This window comes from Zophobas morio, unplaced genomic scaffold (assembly GCF_036711695.1).
Source record: "Zophobas morio isolate AGI-343-1 ecotype UQ-CSIRO unplaced genomic scaffold, CSIRO_AGI_Zmor_V1 ptg000014l, whole genome shotgun sequence".
NCBI classification, from domain to species: domain Eukaryota; kingdom Metazoa; phylum Arthropoda; class Insecta; order Coleoptera; family Tenebrionidae; genus Zophobas; species Zophobas morio.
In genome coordinates this window covers 289,744-302,592 of record NW_026972119.1, presented here as the reverse complement: position 1 = coordinate 302,592, position 12,849 = coordinate 289,744, and the positions used below count along the sequence as shown (strand labels likewise).

The following is a 12,849-nucleotide window of genomic DNA, read 5'->3' as shown; positions in this document are numbered from 1 at the left end:
TATGAAAAATATCTATGAATCTTTATCAAATATGCATTATATATATTCTGATGTAGATAACAAAAATTTGCATAATAGACTCATTTTTAACCCATATTTCTCTGTTCATGTGTTCTTTAGGACTTTTGTTACGAAATCTAGTTTTCTAACAAATATGACTTGAATAAATTAGGGGAAGGTGTTCCACAATTAGACATGTTCCACAATCAGACACTGCAGTTAACTTCAAATTTAGCGCTCCGAAGCCAGTGTCACCAGCATGGTTAGTACGTGTTCACTATTGGTTATCGTTGTTGAAGTGTATGGCGCATATTGTCCAGTTTGTGTTTTTCTTCGCAAAAAAACTGTATATGCAGGTAAAAATTTATTTGAATCCGCCCTCTATTTGTTGCTTTTATATTTTTGCTATTAACGATAAAGTTATATTATTTGGGTAAACAGTAAGTCCATCATTTTGCGGTTATTTTGAACTATTATTTGCGTTCGTAGGTTAGGTTTTAAGTTTACAGATGAATATTTTGTGTACACGACGACTTGGGTCTACAATCAGACAGCAGGTTGGTTCCACATTCAGACACGTGTCTGACCGTGGAACACGCAAAATAGTAACACAGATTAGTTGTTTTCTAAGGAGACTTCGTCTTTTTATTTTAGAATTATGGCTCGTGGTCGACAACGTAAGACAACGAAAGGACAATTTGACGAAAACAACATGAGAGAAGCGGTTAAAGCTGTTATTCAGGATAAAATATCCATCAGAAGTGCAGCTCGAGTTTATGGTCTGAAATTTCAGACAGTATTTGAATATGTAAAGAAACAGAGACAAAACATCAATCTTAAAATAAAAATGGCACCCAATTATGCTTGTAGAAAAATATTTTCCAAAGAACAAGAAAATACTTTTTTTACAGTGTAATTGACAGAAACTTAAACAACAATGCTAGCGAAGAATTGGAGGAAGAACCTAACAATGACAATTTACAGTTAACACCACTGACTCCCACAACATCTACGGTTAATGAAAACAAAGAGAAATTTCGTAGCCCAGAAGAATTAAAAGGGTATCCCAAAGCCAAAGAACGCCAAATGAAAAGAAAAAAAAGAGAAAAAAGCAAAAGCATTATTGCAACTGACACTCCTGAAAAGAACGCTTTAGAAGCAAAACAAAAAGAAAAGGAAAGAAAGAAACTCAATCAAATGAAGAAGACCGCGAAGAGAAAAGTGCTACAGGAATGTTCAACAGATGAAGAAAATGACGTAGAGACACTGATTGCTCGTGAAAACTCTGACGATGACATTGATTTCATTGGGGAATCTGATCCACCACCTCTCTTGGAGCAGCTGAATAAGGAACCCGAACAAGGAGATTTTGTTTTAATTTTATTCGAAGAAAAAAAGAAAAAAATATATTACATCGCAGAAGTCTTACGCAAAAGTGAAACTGAAGAATACGAGGTAAAATTTCTGCGAAAAAGATTAAAGTACGAGAATAGTTTCATTTTTCCCCTGACAGAAGATATCTCTCTGGTGCCCATTGAAAAAATAAAAATGGTACTTCCAAAGCCGGCACATGTGGGAACAACAAAGCGAGAGAAGTCTTACTTCAAATTTGAAGTAAATTTTCACAATCTAGACATCCGTTAAAACACTGTCTAATTGTGGAACATTGTATGTCTGACAGTGGAACATACATGTTCCACTATTGATCATTTTCATTTTAATTTTTCAAAGGCAATTATTCAGCTTTTTTTTAATATACGTCTGTTTTTTTTGTAAAAATATTTTCTTTTATTACTTATTTCTTACATGCCGAGAAAGTTTATTTTTTTTGTAATAAATTTAAGTTCTATACAATAAAATGTATTTTTTGTCTGATTATGGAACACCTTCCCCTATTTCATATCGCTACCACAGGCAAACGCTATAGTCCCTAGAAATACTAGGGGCTATAGCAAAAGCGAATCAAAATATTTATAGCACCGGTAACTATGATTACACATCAGTTTAGGCAATACTTACATAAAAAAAATTCAACAATTTAAAATTGTTATGGCCCCATTTCGAGTCATGTTTCGAAATTGTATTATAAATCTTTATCAAATATGCACTGTACAGAGTGAGTCACTAAGTGCGCGATCCTCGATATCTCATTCATTGTTAGAGAGAAAAAAAATCAAAGATCATAAGTTGTACGGTCATTTAAGGATTCTAGTCTAAAATTATTTTTAACAGTTTTGAATCATGATTCGAAACAGTAAATAAAATGGGTTTCTTATCAACTATGCTTTTTGTATGTTGCTAAAATATAAATTTACAACGAACTCAAGTATATAAGTCTATAATATTACTTCCACTAAACTACGAAGGAAGACGAGAAAATAATATTTTCTCGGGCATAAAACTGATATCTTCATGATACAGCTGAATTAATCCAGATTCTGATAAAATGATTCGAAGTTGCATTAAAATAAGTTGTGGTGTTTTTCTTTTTGTTGCTGACCAGAAGTTATAAAGCGTGGATTGTTTATCTTTCTTTATCTAGATAGCTATTCATTTTATTTTTATTTTCGCTTGATCTTTTGGCCCGTGTGCAGACGATGTTTCATGATCTGCAACCAGTATTACAGCTGAGAAGTTCGACCGGAAATATTTGAAACGAAAATGTAAGCAATGTATTAGCTATTAACATACCTAGGAATGTAAATAGTGCCATAACCGCCACAGCCGTCTGTTTGAAATCCGAGCATTAGCGAGGATTTTAAGACGGCTAATAAGGCGATTAGGCACCGTTTACATCCGTGGTGTGTTCAAGATTTTATCGGTTTCTGCCCATTTTAATCCAGTTATTCAAAAATTAATTAAAAAAAAATTGGTCTAAAGAGTTTAGACAGTACTTCCCTCGCTGTCGGAAACTTGACGACTGCATGCCTATTGTGTTTTTTTTCTCATTACATTTTTGTAGCGGGAATTTAAAAAAAAAATGCGATGACGTCATCAACATTTTTGCAAGGACACGTATATCAGTTGGGATAGATGTAGTGTAATACTAAGAATAAAATTATTATATTCTCAAATTTTCGGGAAAATGAATTGGGTCGTTTTGAATATTGATTTGTAATAATCAATAAAATAACGAAACAATTTACTCACGTATACGTATCAGAGGCAACTGAAAATCGTGTATGTATAAACATTCTTAATTTAAGATGACAGGCGTAACAGCATACGTGAGAGTCAAACAGAGAAACTGTAAACAAAACGACCAGCGGTTTTATTGCTTCGACTTCCGCTTATTATATAAAACATTGGGTTTTATTTTAATTCTTGACGGTGAAATTCACAATTGGTTGATTATAAACATGTCTATTTCACATTCGCGGAACCAAGTGAGCGCATAAAACAAATGCAGGTCTGTAATGTTAAAGTCGATGTAAATAAGCGTGCTACCCTTATGTTTCAACCGAGTTTTTCCTTTAACAAATTTTGTGTCTACCAAATTGGGTTGGTTGGGGTGTAATACTAATAATAAGTGTTGCCTTTAATTTAATCAATAAAATAAATTGACTTCATTAATTTTTTTGAATCACCTCTTAAGAAAATCTAAAAAATATGAATGGAATGATAAATCACAAGTACAAACTCATCATATTTTTTGCATTTTAGATAGGATTTATTCAGCAAAATTTAAGGGTGACGTCATAAATTTTTTTAGGAGGGATGAACAAATACATTTTGAACAAAAGTTTACCATGCTTATAATAACTTTAAAATATTCCCAAGATTTCAAAGCATTCGGTTTTCTAATTCCTGATTAAATCGATAAAATAAATTCACGCCTTCATTAATTTTTTTGAGTCACCCTGCATATGCAAATCCAAAAATATGATTGGAATGATAAATCACAAGTACAGACTCATCATATTTTGTACATTTTAGATACGATTTATTCGGCAAACTTTTGAGCTGACGTCATCAGTTTTTTGTAGAAGATAACCAAATATATTTTGACTAAAAATTTATTATGCTCTTTATAACCTTAAAACATCTGCAAGATTTCAAAGCATTCGGTTTTGTAGTTCCTGATTAAATCAATAAAATAAATTTACGCATTCATTAATTTTTTTGAGTCACCCTGTATATGCAAATCGAAAAAATTTGAATGGAATGATAAATCACAAGAAGAGACTCACCATATTTTGTACATTTTAGATAGGATTTTTTCAGCAAAATTTTGTGGTGACATCATAAATTTTTTAGGGGGGACGACCAAATACGTTTTGATCAAAAATTTACCATGCTTATGATAATTTTAAAATATCTTCAAGATTTCGAAGCATTCGGTTTTGTAGTTCCTGAGTAAATCAGTAAAATAAATTTACGCTTTCATTTATTTTCTTGAATCACCCTGTATATGCAAATCCAAAAAATATTAATGGAGTGATAGTTCACAAGTACAGACTCATCATATTTTGTACATTTTAGATATGATTTATTCCACAAACTTTTGAGCTGACGTCATCAAGTTTTTGGAGGGGATAAGCAAATATTTTTTGACTAAAGATTTATGATGCTCTTTATAGCCTTAAAACATCTGCAACATTTCAAAGCATTCTGGTTAGCAGATTAAAAATTAAATTTCAAAATGTTGTTTTATAATTTTGATTTTTTTTCCAAAAATCTGGACGTTTCGGGTGAAAAGTCGATTCAGAGGTGTAAACTACATGTGTAGGACTATGTTATTTTATACAATTGAAAACCCATTTACTATGTACAATTTTGAAGTGACGTCATCGCTTTAGTGGTGGGGATGATTCGACAAATTTTGGTTAGCGTTTTACCATCTACATGATATTCTTAATATAAGCACAAAATTTCACAACAATCGGTCGAGTACTTTCGGAGATTATCTGTCTAATAAAAATCCGGGACAACAGACGGACAGACGGACAGACGGACAGACGGACAGACGGACGGACAGACGGACAGACGGACGGACAGACGGACAGACGGACAGACGGACAGACGGACAGACAGACGGAAATGGGAGACCTATTTCTTCGTCTTCTAGGGGTCATGAAAGATCGAGAAAACGTAAAAGTAGAGAGTCGGCCGACGGACTCGATTACAATACTTCCTTTGCTTACGCTCGGGAAGTAATAAATAAATTTGGTTGATCACGTTTGCATGATATATTTCGGTGTCATAGTTACATTTCGCTGTTTACTCAAAAAATTGTTTTTAACAGAATTAGAAAAATGATGGGATCTATGGATGGGATTAATAGGCGACGTATTGCCCGAAAATGTTAAAAATGTATTCAGTCAAGGATTAAACAGTTCAAATATAACCGGTTAACCGGTAAAGTTACTTACATGATGGCTTCTCGCATTCATTGCTTTTCAATTCCTTGACAAATGTTGACAATTGACATTACAGTAAGGTATAGTATATATTTAACATTACTAGCATTGTAATAGTTATTTACATTATAAATGCGGTAGATTACATTTTACAACGCGAAGATTTAATATTGAAACACGAGGCAAAGCCGAGTGTTTTAATAAATCTGAGCGTTGTAAAATGCCTACCGCATGAATAATGTGTGCAACGTTTTGGCCGATGACTTAGTGGTGCTTGTTTTCGTCAATTTTTACATTTTTACTTCCCGAGCGTAAGCAAAGGAAGTATTGTAATCGAGTCCGTCGGCCGACTCTCTACTTTTACGTTTTCTCGATCTTTCATGACCCCTAGAAGACGAAGAAATAGGTCTCCCATTTCCGTCTGTCTGTCCGTCTGTCCGTCTGTCCGTCCGTCCGTCTGTCCGTCTGCCCCCGGATTTTTATTAGACAGATAATCTCCGAAAGTACTCGACCGATTGTTGTGAAATTTTGTACTTATATTAAGAATATCATGTAGATGGTAAAACGCTAACCAAAATTTGTCTAATCATCCCCACCACTAATGCGATGACGTCACTTCAAAATTGTACATAGTAAATGGGTTTTCAATTGTATAAAATAACATAGTCCTACACATGTAGTTTACAACTCCGAATCGACTTTTCACCCGAAACGTCCAGATTTTTGGAAAAAAAATCAAAATTATAAAACAACATTTTGAAATTTAATTTTTAATCTGCTAACCAGAATGCTTTGAAATGTTGCAGATGTTTTAAGGCTATAAAGAGCATCATAAATCTTTAGTCAAAAAATATTTGCTTACCCCCTCCAAAAACTTGATGACGTCAGCTCAAAAGTTTGTGGAATAAATCATATCTAAAATGTACAAAATATGATGAGTCTGTACTTGTGATCTATCACTCCATTCATATTTTAACTTCCCGAGCGTAAGCAAAGGAAGTATTGTAATCGAGTCCGTCGGCCGACTCTCTACTTTTACGTTTTCTCGATCTTTCATGACCCCTAGAAGACGAAGAAATAGGTCTCCCATTTCCGTCTGTCTGTCCGTCTGTCCGTCTGTCCGTCTGTCCGTCCGTCTGTCCGTCTGTCCGTCTGTCCGTCTGTTGTCACGGATTTTTATTAGACAGATAATCTCCGAAAGTACTCGACCGATTGTTGTGAAATTTTGTACTTATATTAAGAATATCATGTAGATGGTAAAACGCTAACCAAAATTTGTCGAATCATCCCCACCACTAATGCGATGACGTCATTTCAAAATTGTACATAGTAAATGGGTTTTCAATTGTATAAAATAACATAGTCCTACACATTTGTTTACAACTCTGAATCGACTTTTCACCCGAAACGTCCAGATTTTTGGAAAAAAAATCAAAATTATAAAACAACATTTTGAAATTTAATTTTTAACCTGCTAACCAGAATGCTTTGAAATGTTGCAGATGTTTTAAGGCTATAAAGAGCATCATAAATCTTTAGTCAAAAAATATTTGCTTATCCCCTCCAAAAACTTGATGACGTCAGCTCAAAAGTTTGTGGAATAAATCATATCTAAAATGTACAAAATATGATGAGTCTGTACTTGTGAACTATCACTCCATTAATATTTTTTGGATTTGCATATACAGGGTGACTCAAAAAAATTAATGAATGCGTAAATATATTTTATTGATTTAATCAGGAACTACAAAACCGAATGCTCTGAAATCTTGCAGATGTTTTAAGGTCATAAAGAGCATAATAAATGTTTAGTCAAAATATATTTGCTTATCCCCTCCAAAAACTTGATGACGTCAGCTCGAAAGTTTGCCGAATAAATCTTATCTAAACTGTACAAAATATGATGAGTCTGTACTTGTAATTTATCACTCCATTCATATTTTTTGGATTTGCATATACAGGGTGACTCAAAAAAATTAATGAATGCGTAAATTTATTTTTTTGATTTAATCATGAACTGCAAAACCGAATGCTTTGAAATCTTGCAGATGTTTTAAGGTTATAAAGAGCATAATAAATGTTTAGTCAAAATATATTTGCTTATCCCCTCCAAAAACTTGATGACGTCAGCTCGAAAATTTGCCGAATAAATCATATCTAAAATGTACAAAATATGATCAGTCTGTACTTGTGATCTATCACTCCATTAATATTTTTTGGATTTGCATATACAGGGTGATTCAAGAAAATAAATGAAAGCGTAAATTTATTTTACTGATTTACTCAGGAACTACAAAACCGAATGCTTCGAAATCTTGAAGATATTTTAAAATTATCATAAGCATGGTAAATTTTTGATCAAAACGTATTTGGTCGTCCCCCCTAAAAAATTTATGATGTCACCACAAAATTTTGCTGAAAAAATCCTATCTAAAATGTACAAAATATGGTGAGTCTCTTCTTGTGATTTATCATTCCATTCAAATTTTTTCGATTTGCATATACAGGGTGACTCAAAAAAATTAATGAATGCGTAAATTTATTTTATTGATTTAATCAGGAACTACAAAACCGAATGCTTTGAAATCTTGCAGATGTTTTAAGGTTATAAAGAGCATAATAAATTTTTAGTCAAAATACATTTGGTTATCTTTTACAAAAAACTGATGACGTCAGCTCAAAAGTTTGCCGAATAAATCGTATCTAAAATGTACAAAATATGACGAGTCTGTACTTGTGATTTATCATTCCAATCATATTTTTGGATTTGCATATGCAGGGTGACTCAAAAAAATTAATGAAGGCGTGAATTTATTTTATCGATTTAATCAGGAATTAGAAAACCGAATGCTTTGAAATCTTGGGAATATTTTAAAGTTATTATAAGCATGGTAAACTTTTGTTCAAAATGTATTTGTTCATCCCTCCTAAAAAAATTGATGACGTCACCCTTAAATTTTGCTGAATAAATCCTATCTACAATGCAAAAAATATGATGAGTTTGTACTTGTGATTTATCATTCCATTCATATATTTTAGATTTTCTTAAGAGTTGCTTCAAAAAAATTAATGAAGTCAATTTATTTTATTGATTAAATTAAAGGCAACACTTATTATTAGTATTACACCCCAACCAACCCAATTTGGTAGACACAAAATTTGTTAAAGGAAAAACTCGGTTGAAACATAAGGGTAGCACGCTTATTTACATCGACTTTAACATTACAGACCTGCATTTGTTTTATGCGCTCACTTGGTTCCGCGAATGTGAAATAGACATGTTTATAATCAACCAATTTTGAATTTCACCGTCAAGAATTAAAATAAAACCCAATGTTTTATATAATAAGCGGAAGTCCAAGCAATAAAACCGATGGTCGTTTTGTTTACAGTTTCTCTGTTTGACTCCCACGTATGCTGTTACGCCTGTCATCTTAAATTAAGAATGTTTATACATACACGATTTTCAGTTGCCTCTGATACGTATACGTGAGTAAATTGTTTCGTTATTTTATTGATTATTACAAATCAATATTCAAAACGACCCAATTCATTTTCTCGAAAATTTGAGAACATAATAATTTTATTCTTAGTATTACACTACATCTATCCCAACTGATATACGTGTCCTTGCAAAAATGTTGATGACGTCATCGCAATTTTTTTTTAAATTCCCACTACAAAAATGTAATGAGAAAAAAAACACAATAGGCATGCAGTCGTCAAGTTTCCGACAGCGAGGGAAGTACTGTCTAAACTCTTTAGACCAATTTTTTAAATTGTGTGGAATTTGTAAGTCGGCTTTGCCTGCGTCAAACGTCCGATAAAATTAAAATCGTGACAGATAGTTCGATATGAGTGCTGCTTATGCCACCAGATGGCGCTCTCCAACTCAATAAAAAAATCAATTGCTATTATTTTAAAAGATTTAACAGATGCATTTATGCGGTATCTTATTTTGGGGTACACAAGCTTTGTTAATGATGGCGTTTCAATTTTTCAAGGGTTTTAAAACTTTGAAAATTTCTGTGTTTATTACCGCACTTAATTTGGTAAATGACAGTTCAATGTGTAAAAATCAAAATACCATGGCTATCTACGATACGTAAATGTCAGTTTTACAGTTGTCGAGGCCAAAAAAGGGTTTTTACTCGCCTGCGGCTCGCCAGTCATATCCTTCTGTCCGCCAGTAAAAACCCGTTACCTTGCTTGTATTGTTTATTTGTTTCTCACTTGTAAATAACTATTTTCGCTTCCTGACATGTAAACAAAACATTCATACACCTTTGACATGCCGCGTAACAATGACTTTACGCACCAAATATCAATTTACCGTTGCTTTACCGCCTTTGGGTGCCATCAGAGATATGTAAAAGACAGATACGGTTATAGCTTTCCCGATCTAGGGCCAACATCTATGATCTAAGAGTAGCAATACTTTGTGTCGCCTATCATTTTCTATATTAGCATCAGTACTATGGATTGCCAAGTGTAGGCTACATCGATCACTCTCTAAAAGGTGGTTGTCTTGTTATTGGCCCGTTCTGATGGCGGCAATTATAAATAATCATAACCACCCACAGTCTGAGTGGTCTGACAGGGACCGGCACAAACACAAGAACGGCCATCAACGACAAACGTTGCGCCAACTGATTGGTTGCGCCGTACAGAGCGAGACCTTCAGATATCGGGTTACCATTGTACGTGCTAGAGAAAAAGAGGGAGATATAAACGTACAGTGACATCTTGGGCCTAAACGTATGTCCACGAGAACATTAAATATCTGTATCTAGTCTTTTACATATCTCTGGGTGCCATAGTAATTCAATATGCATTAGCCTCTAGAAGCTCTAATAAAAAAAGTTCTGTATAAATAATAAAAGAAAACATACTAGAATACTACTTTACATCATGTTTTGTTCGATCAAAACTTTTGAATTAGAAAAAATAATTATTTAAAAAAAAAATCACAGAGCGCCATCTCGTGGCTGTCGGTATTATAGATTCCTTCAGTAAATGTCAAGTCTAGAAAGTCACTTCATTTATTTCCATTTCGAAAATTATTTTTAAAAACAAATATTTTTTAAAATAAAATCAATGTCGGCGAAGAATTGAATACAATTTTCCTGCGTTAGGCATTTTGCAGGTTTCGGTCCCATGCCACCCTCCGCTTCGCGTCGGATGGCAAATTAGGACCTCAACCTGCAAAATGTTACCTACCGCACTCATAATGTAAATAACTATTATAAATTATTAAAACCTCTAGAAGGTCCAATATTTGAAGAAACATCGTATGAGCTTTAGACGTATTGCCTTGGAAACGCACGTCAGCATGGCACTTGTCATAGCATTTACTGTGTTGTCTACTCCTGTCATTTAGATTTTTCGATTTATCTGTTTCGATGTATTGAAATGAGTGTAGCGCAAGCTATATTACTGAGGAAGCAGCAATTGTAAGTGAAAATTTACCTGAATCAATCTTGGCTGTCATTTCAACTTATAATAGTTTAAAATGTTTAAAATACATGGCGGTATGAACACGACCAGGGCTGTAATTATTTTTTTCCACGACCACTATGTAATAGCGTCAATTACGCCTAGCCTAGTTGATGTCTAAATGCCTAGTTACGTGCACCCTTACGTTATGAAACAGAACTAGCACGTAATAATATTACGTGCATGTGTTGGGGAATTTTCGTTTGATGGAAATGTCAGTTGGAAATTGCAAACTGTCAAACACTCGTTTAAAACTGGCGCGTTGTGGTTGTGTACAATCGGTGGACATATAAAACTGGTACAAACTGTCATAAAAATTATGAGGAAAATGAAAAATTCATTTTGTGTAAATCTGTCTTGTTGACGTTGATGTTATGTGCCATGATAGATGGATAACGCATATTTGGCCAACAACGGTCCCGGGTATCAAACTTGATACTCATTGGAAAAATTTCTTTGTACCAGTCTTATATGTCCACCGATTGTTCTACATAATTTTCATGTTCTTAAAGCAGAATTGTTGTGATGTCTGTTCAGACTCAGAGTCAGGAGTATACTGGTTTTATTCAGATATAAAGTATGGTTACATATGTACACAATAGGTAGGCAACACATCTTACATTAACTATATTACATCTCCCTTTCTTTTTATAAAACTAATACTAATAATAACACAATGACACTAATGTATGTATACAAGACATAAATTATTACTAACTTAGGAATTAACAAATTGGGGACCAAAATACTTTGGATTTTTCTTAATCGTTCTATGCGGTCTATTTTGAAGTGATATTCGATTATTCGGAGGAATTGGCACAACTAAGGTCGCATGTTGTTGTACCCTGTCTTGTTCTTCATTGGTACCGATATCATTCTCAATATTCGTTTCTATATCTATTTCCTCCCTTCTACGTTTGAGAAATTGTTTGTTTCTTCGTAGGGTTTTACCCTCCTCCGTTTGTATAAGATAGGAACGATCGTTGAGTGACTTCACTATTTTTCCTTTTTTCCATCGAGTGCCAGGTTTGTCCTGATAATATATAAGATTCTCTAGAATTGGTCGCTCTTTAGTACTTCTGTCGTAGTATTTCTTTTGTTTCTGTCTGGCTTGTTCCATTTCTTTATGAAATTTATTTCGCTCGATTAGTTGAGATTCAAGATGATGTTTGGATCTCGGTACGTTATCTCGAAGTAATCTTGCCATTAGAATTTGTGATGGTGTGTAGGTGCCATATACAGGTGTGTTTCGATAAGCTAGTAAGGCAAGTTCAATATCTGCTTTTGTTTCGATTGTTTTCTTTAATAGTTTTTTGACAGTTTGAATGGTTCTTTCTGCCATTCCATTTCCTTGTTGGTGATATGGAGAACTAGGGTGTATTTGAAATTTCCATTCTTCTGCAAATTTTTGTAGTTCTTGACTAATCAGTTGTGTGCCACTATCTGAGACTACTATAGCTGGTATTCCATGTCTAGCAAAAATAGATTTCAGATGTTTTATAACTGAGGTTGAGGTCATGTTTCTGTTAAGATTTGCAATTTCAGCATATTTTGAATAATAGTCTACTACGAGTAAATAGACTTCTCCATACAATTCATATATGTCAATTCCAACTTTGAACCAGGGAATTTTTTCAATCTGGTGTAATATTAGTGGTTCTTTTGTATTGTTTCGACTATATTGTTGACATATTTGGCATTTGCTGACAAAATTTTCTATTTCTACATTCATGTTTGGCCAGTAGATTGCTTGGTTTGCTCGTTGAATGCATTTATTTATTCCGAAGTGACCAGTGTGAATGCTATTTAAGACTTTAGTGCGCATTTTGTAGGGTATTATTATTTTATTTCCTTTATAGATTAAACCCATTCCTTGGAATAATTCATTCTTGAAGTTATAATACTTTTTGATGTTGTCTGGTACTTTACTTTTGTTTTGTGGCCATCCGTTTTCAATGTATTGTTTCAGTTATTGCATTTCCATATCTTCAGC

General features: G+C 33.6%; 1 protein-coding gene across 1 annotated transcript; it reads right to left on the bottom strand.

Moving 5' to 3' along the window:
• Positions 1-11,574: 11,574 nt before the first annotated feature.
• On the bottom strand, positions 11,575-12,588 carry LOC135129109 (uncharacterized protein K02A2.6-like). The gene has a single exon (XM_064056191.1). It carries the CDS (start codon positions 12,586-12,588, stop codon positions 11,575-11,577), a length of 1,014 nt encoding a protein of 337 aa, XP_063912261.1.
• Positions 12,589-12,849: the final 261 nt, after the last annotated feature.

Coding starts and splice junctions, on each gene's coding strand:
- LOC135129109 (XM_064056191.1), bottom strand. CDS start 12,588: ATGAATGTAGAAATAGAAAATTTTGTCAGCAAATGCCAAATATGTCAA.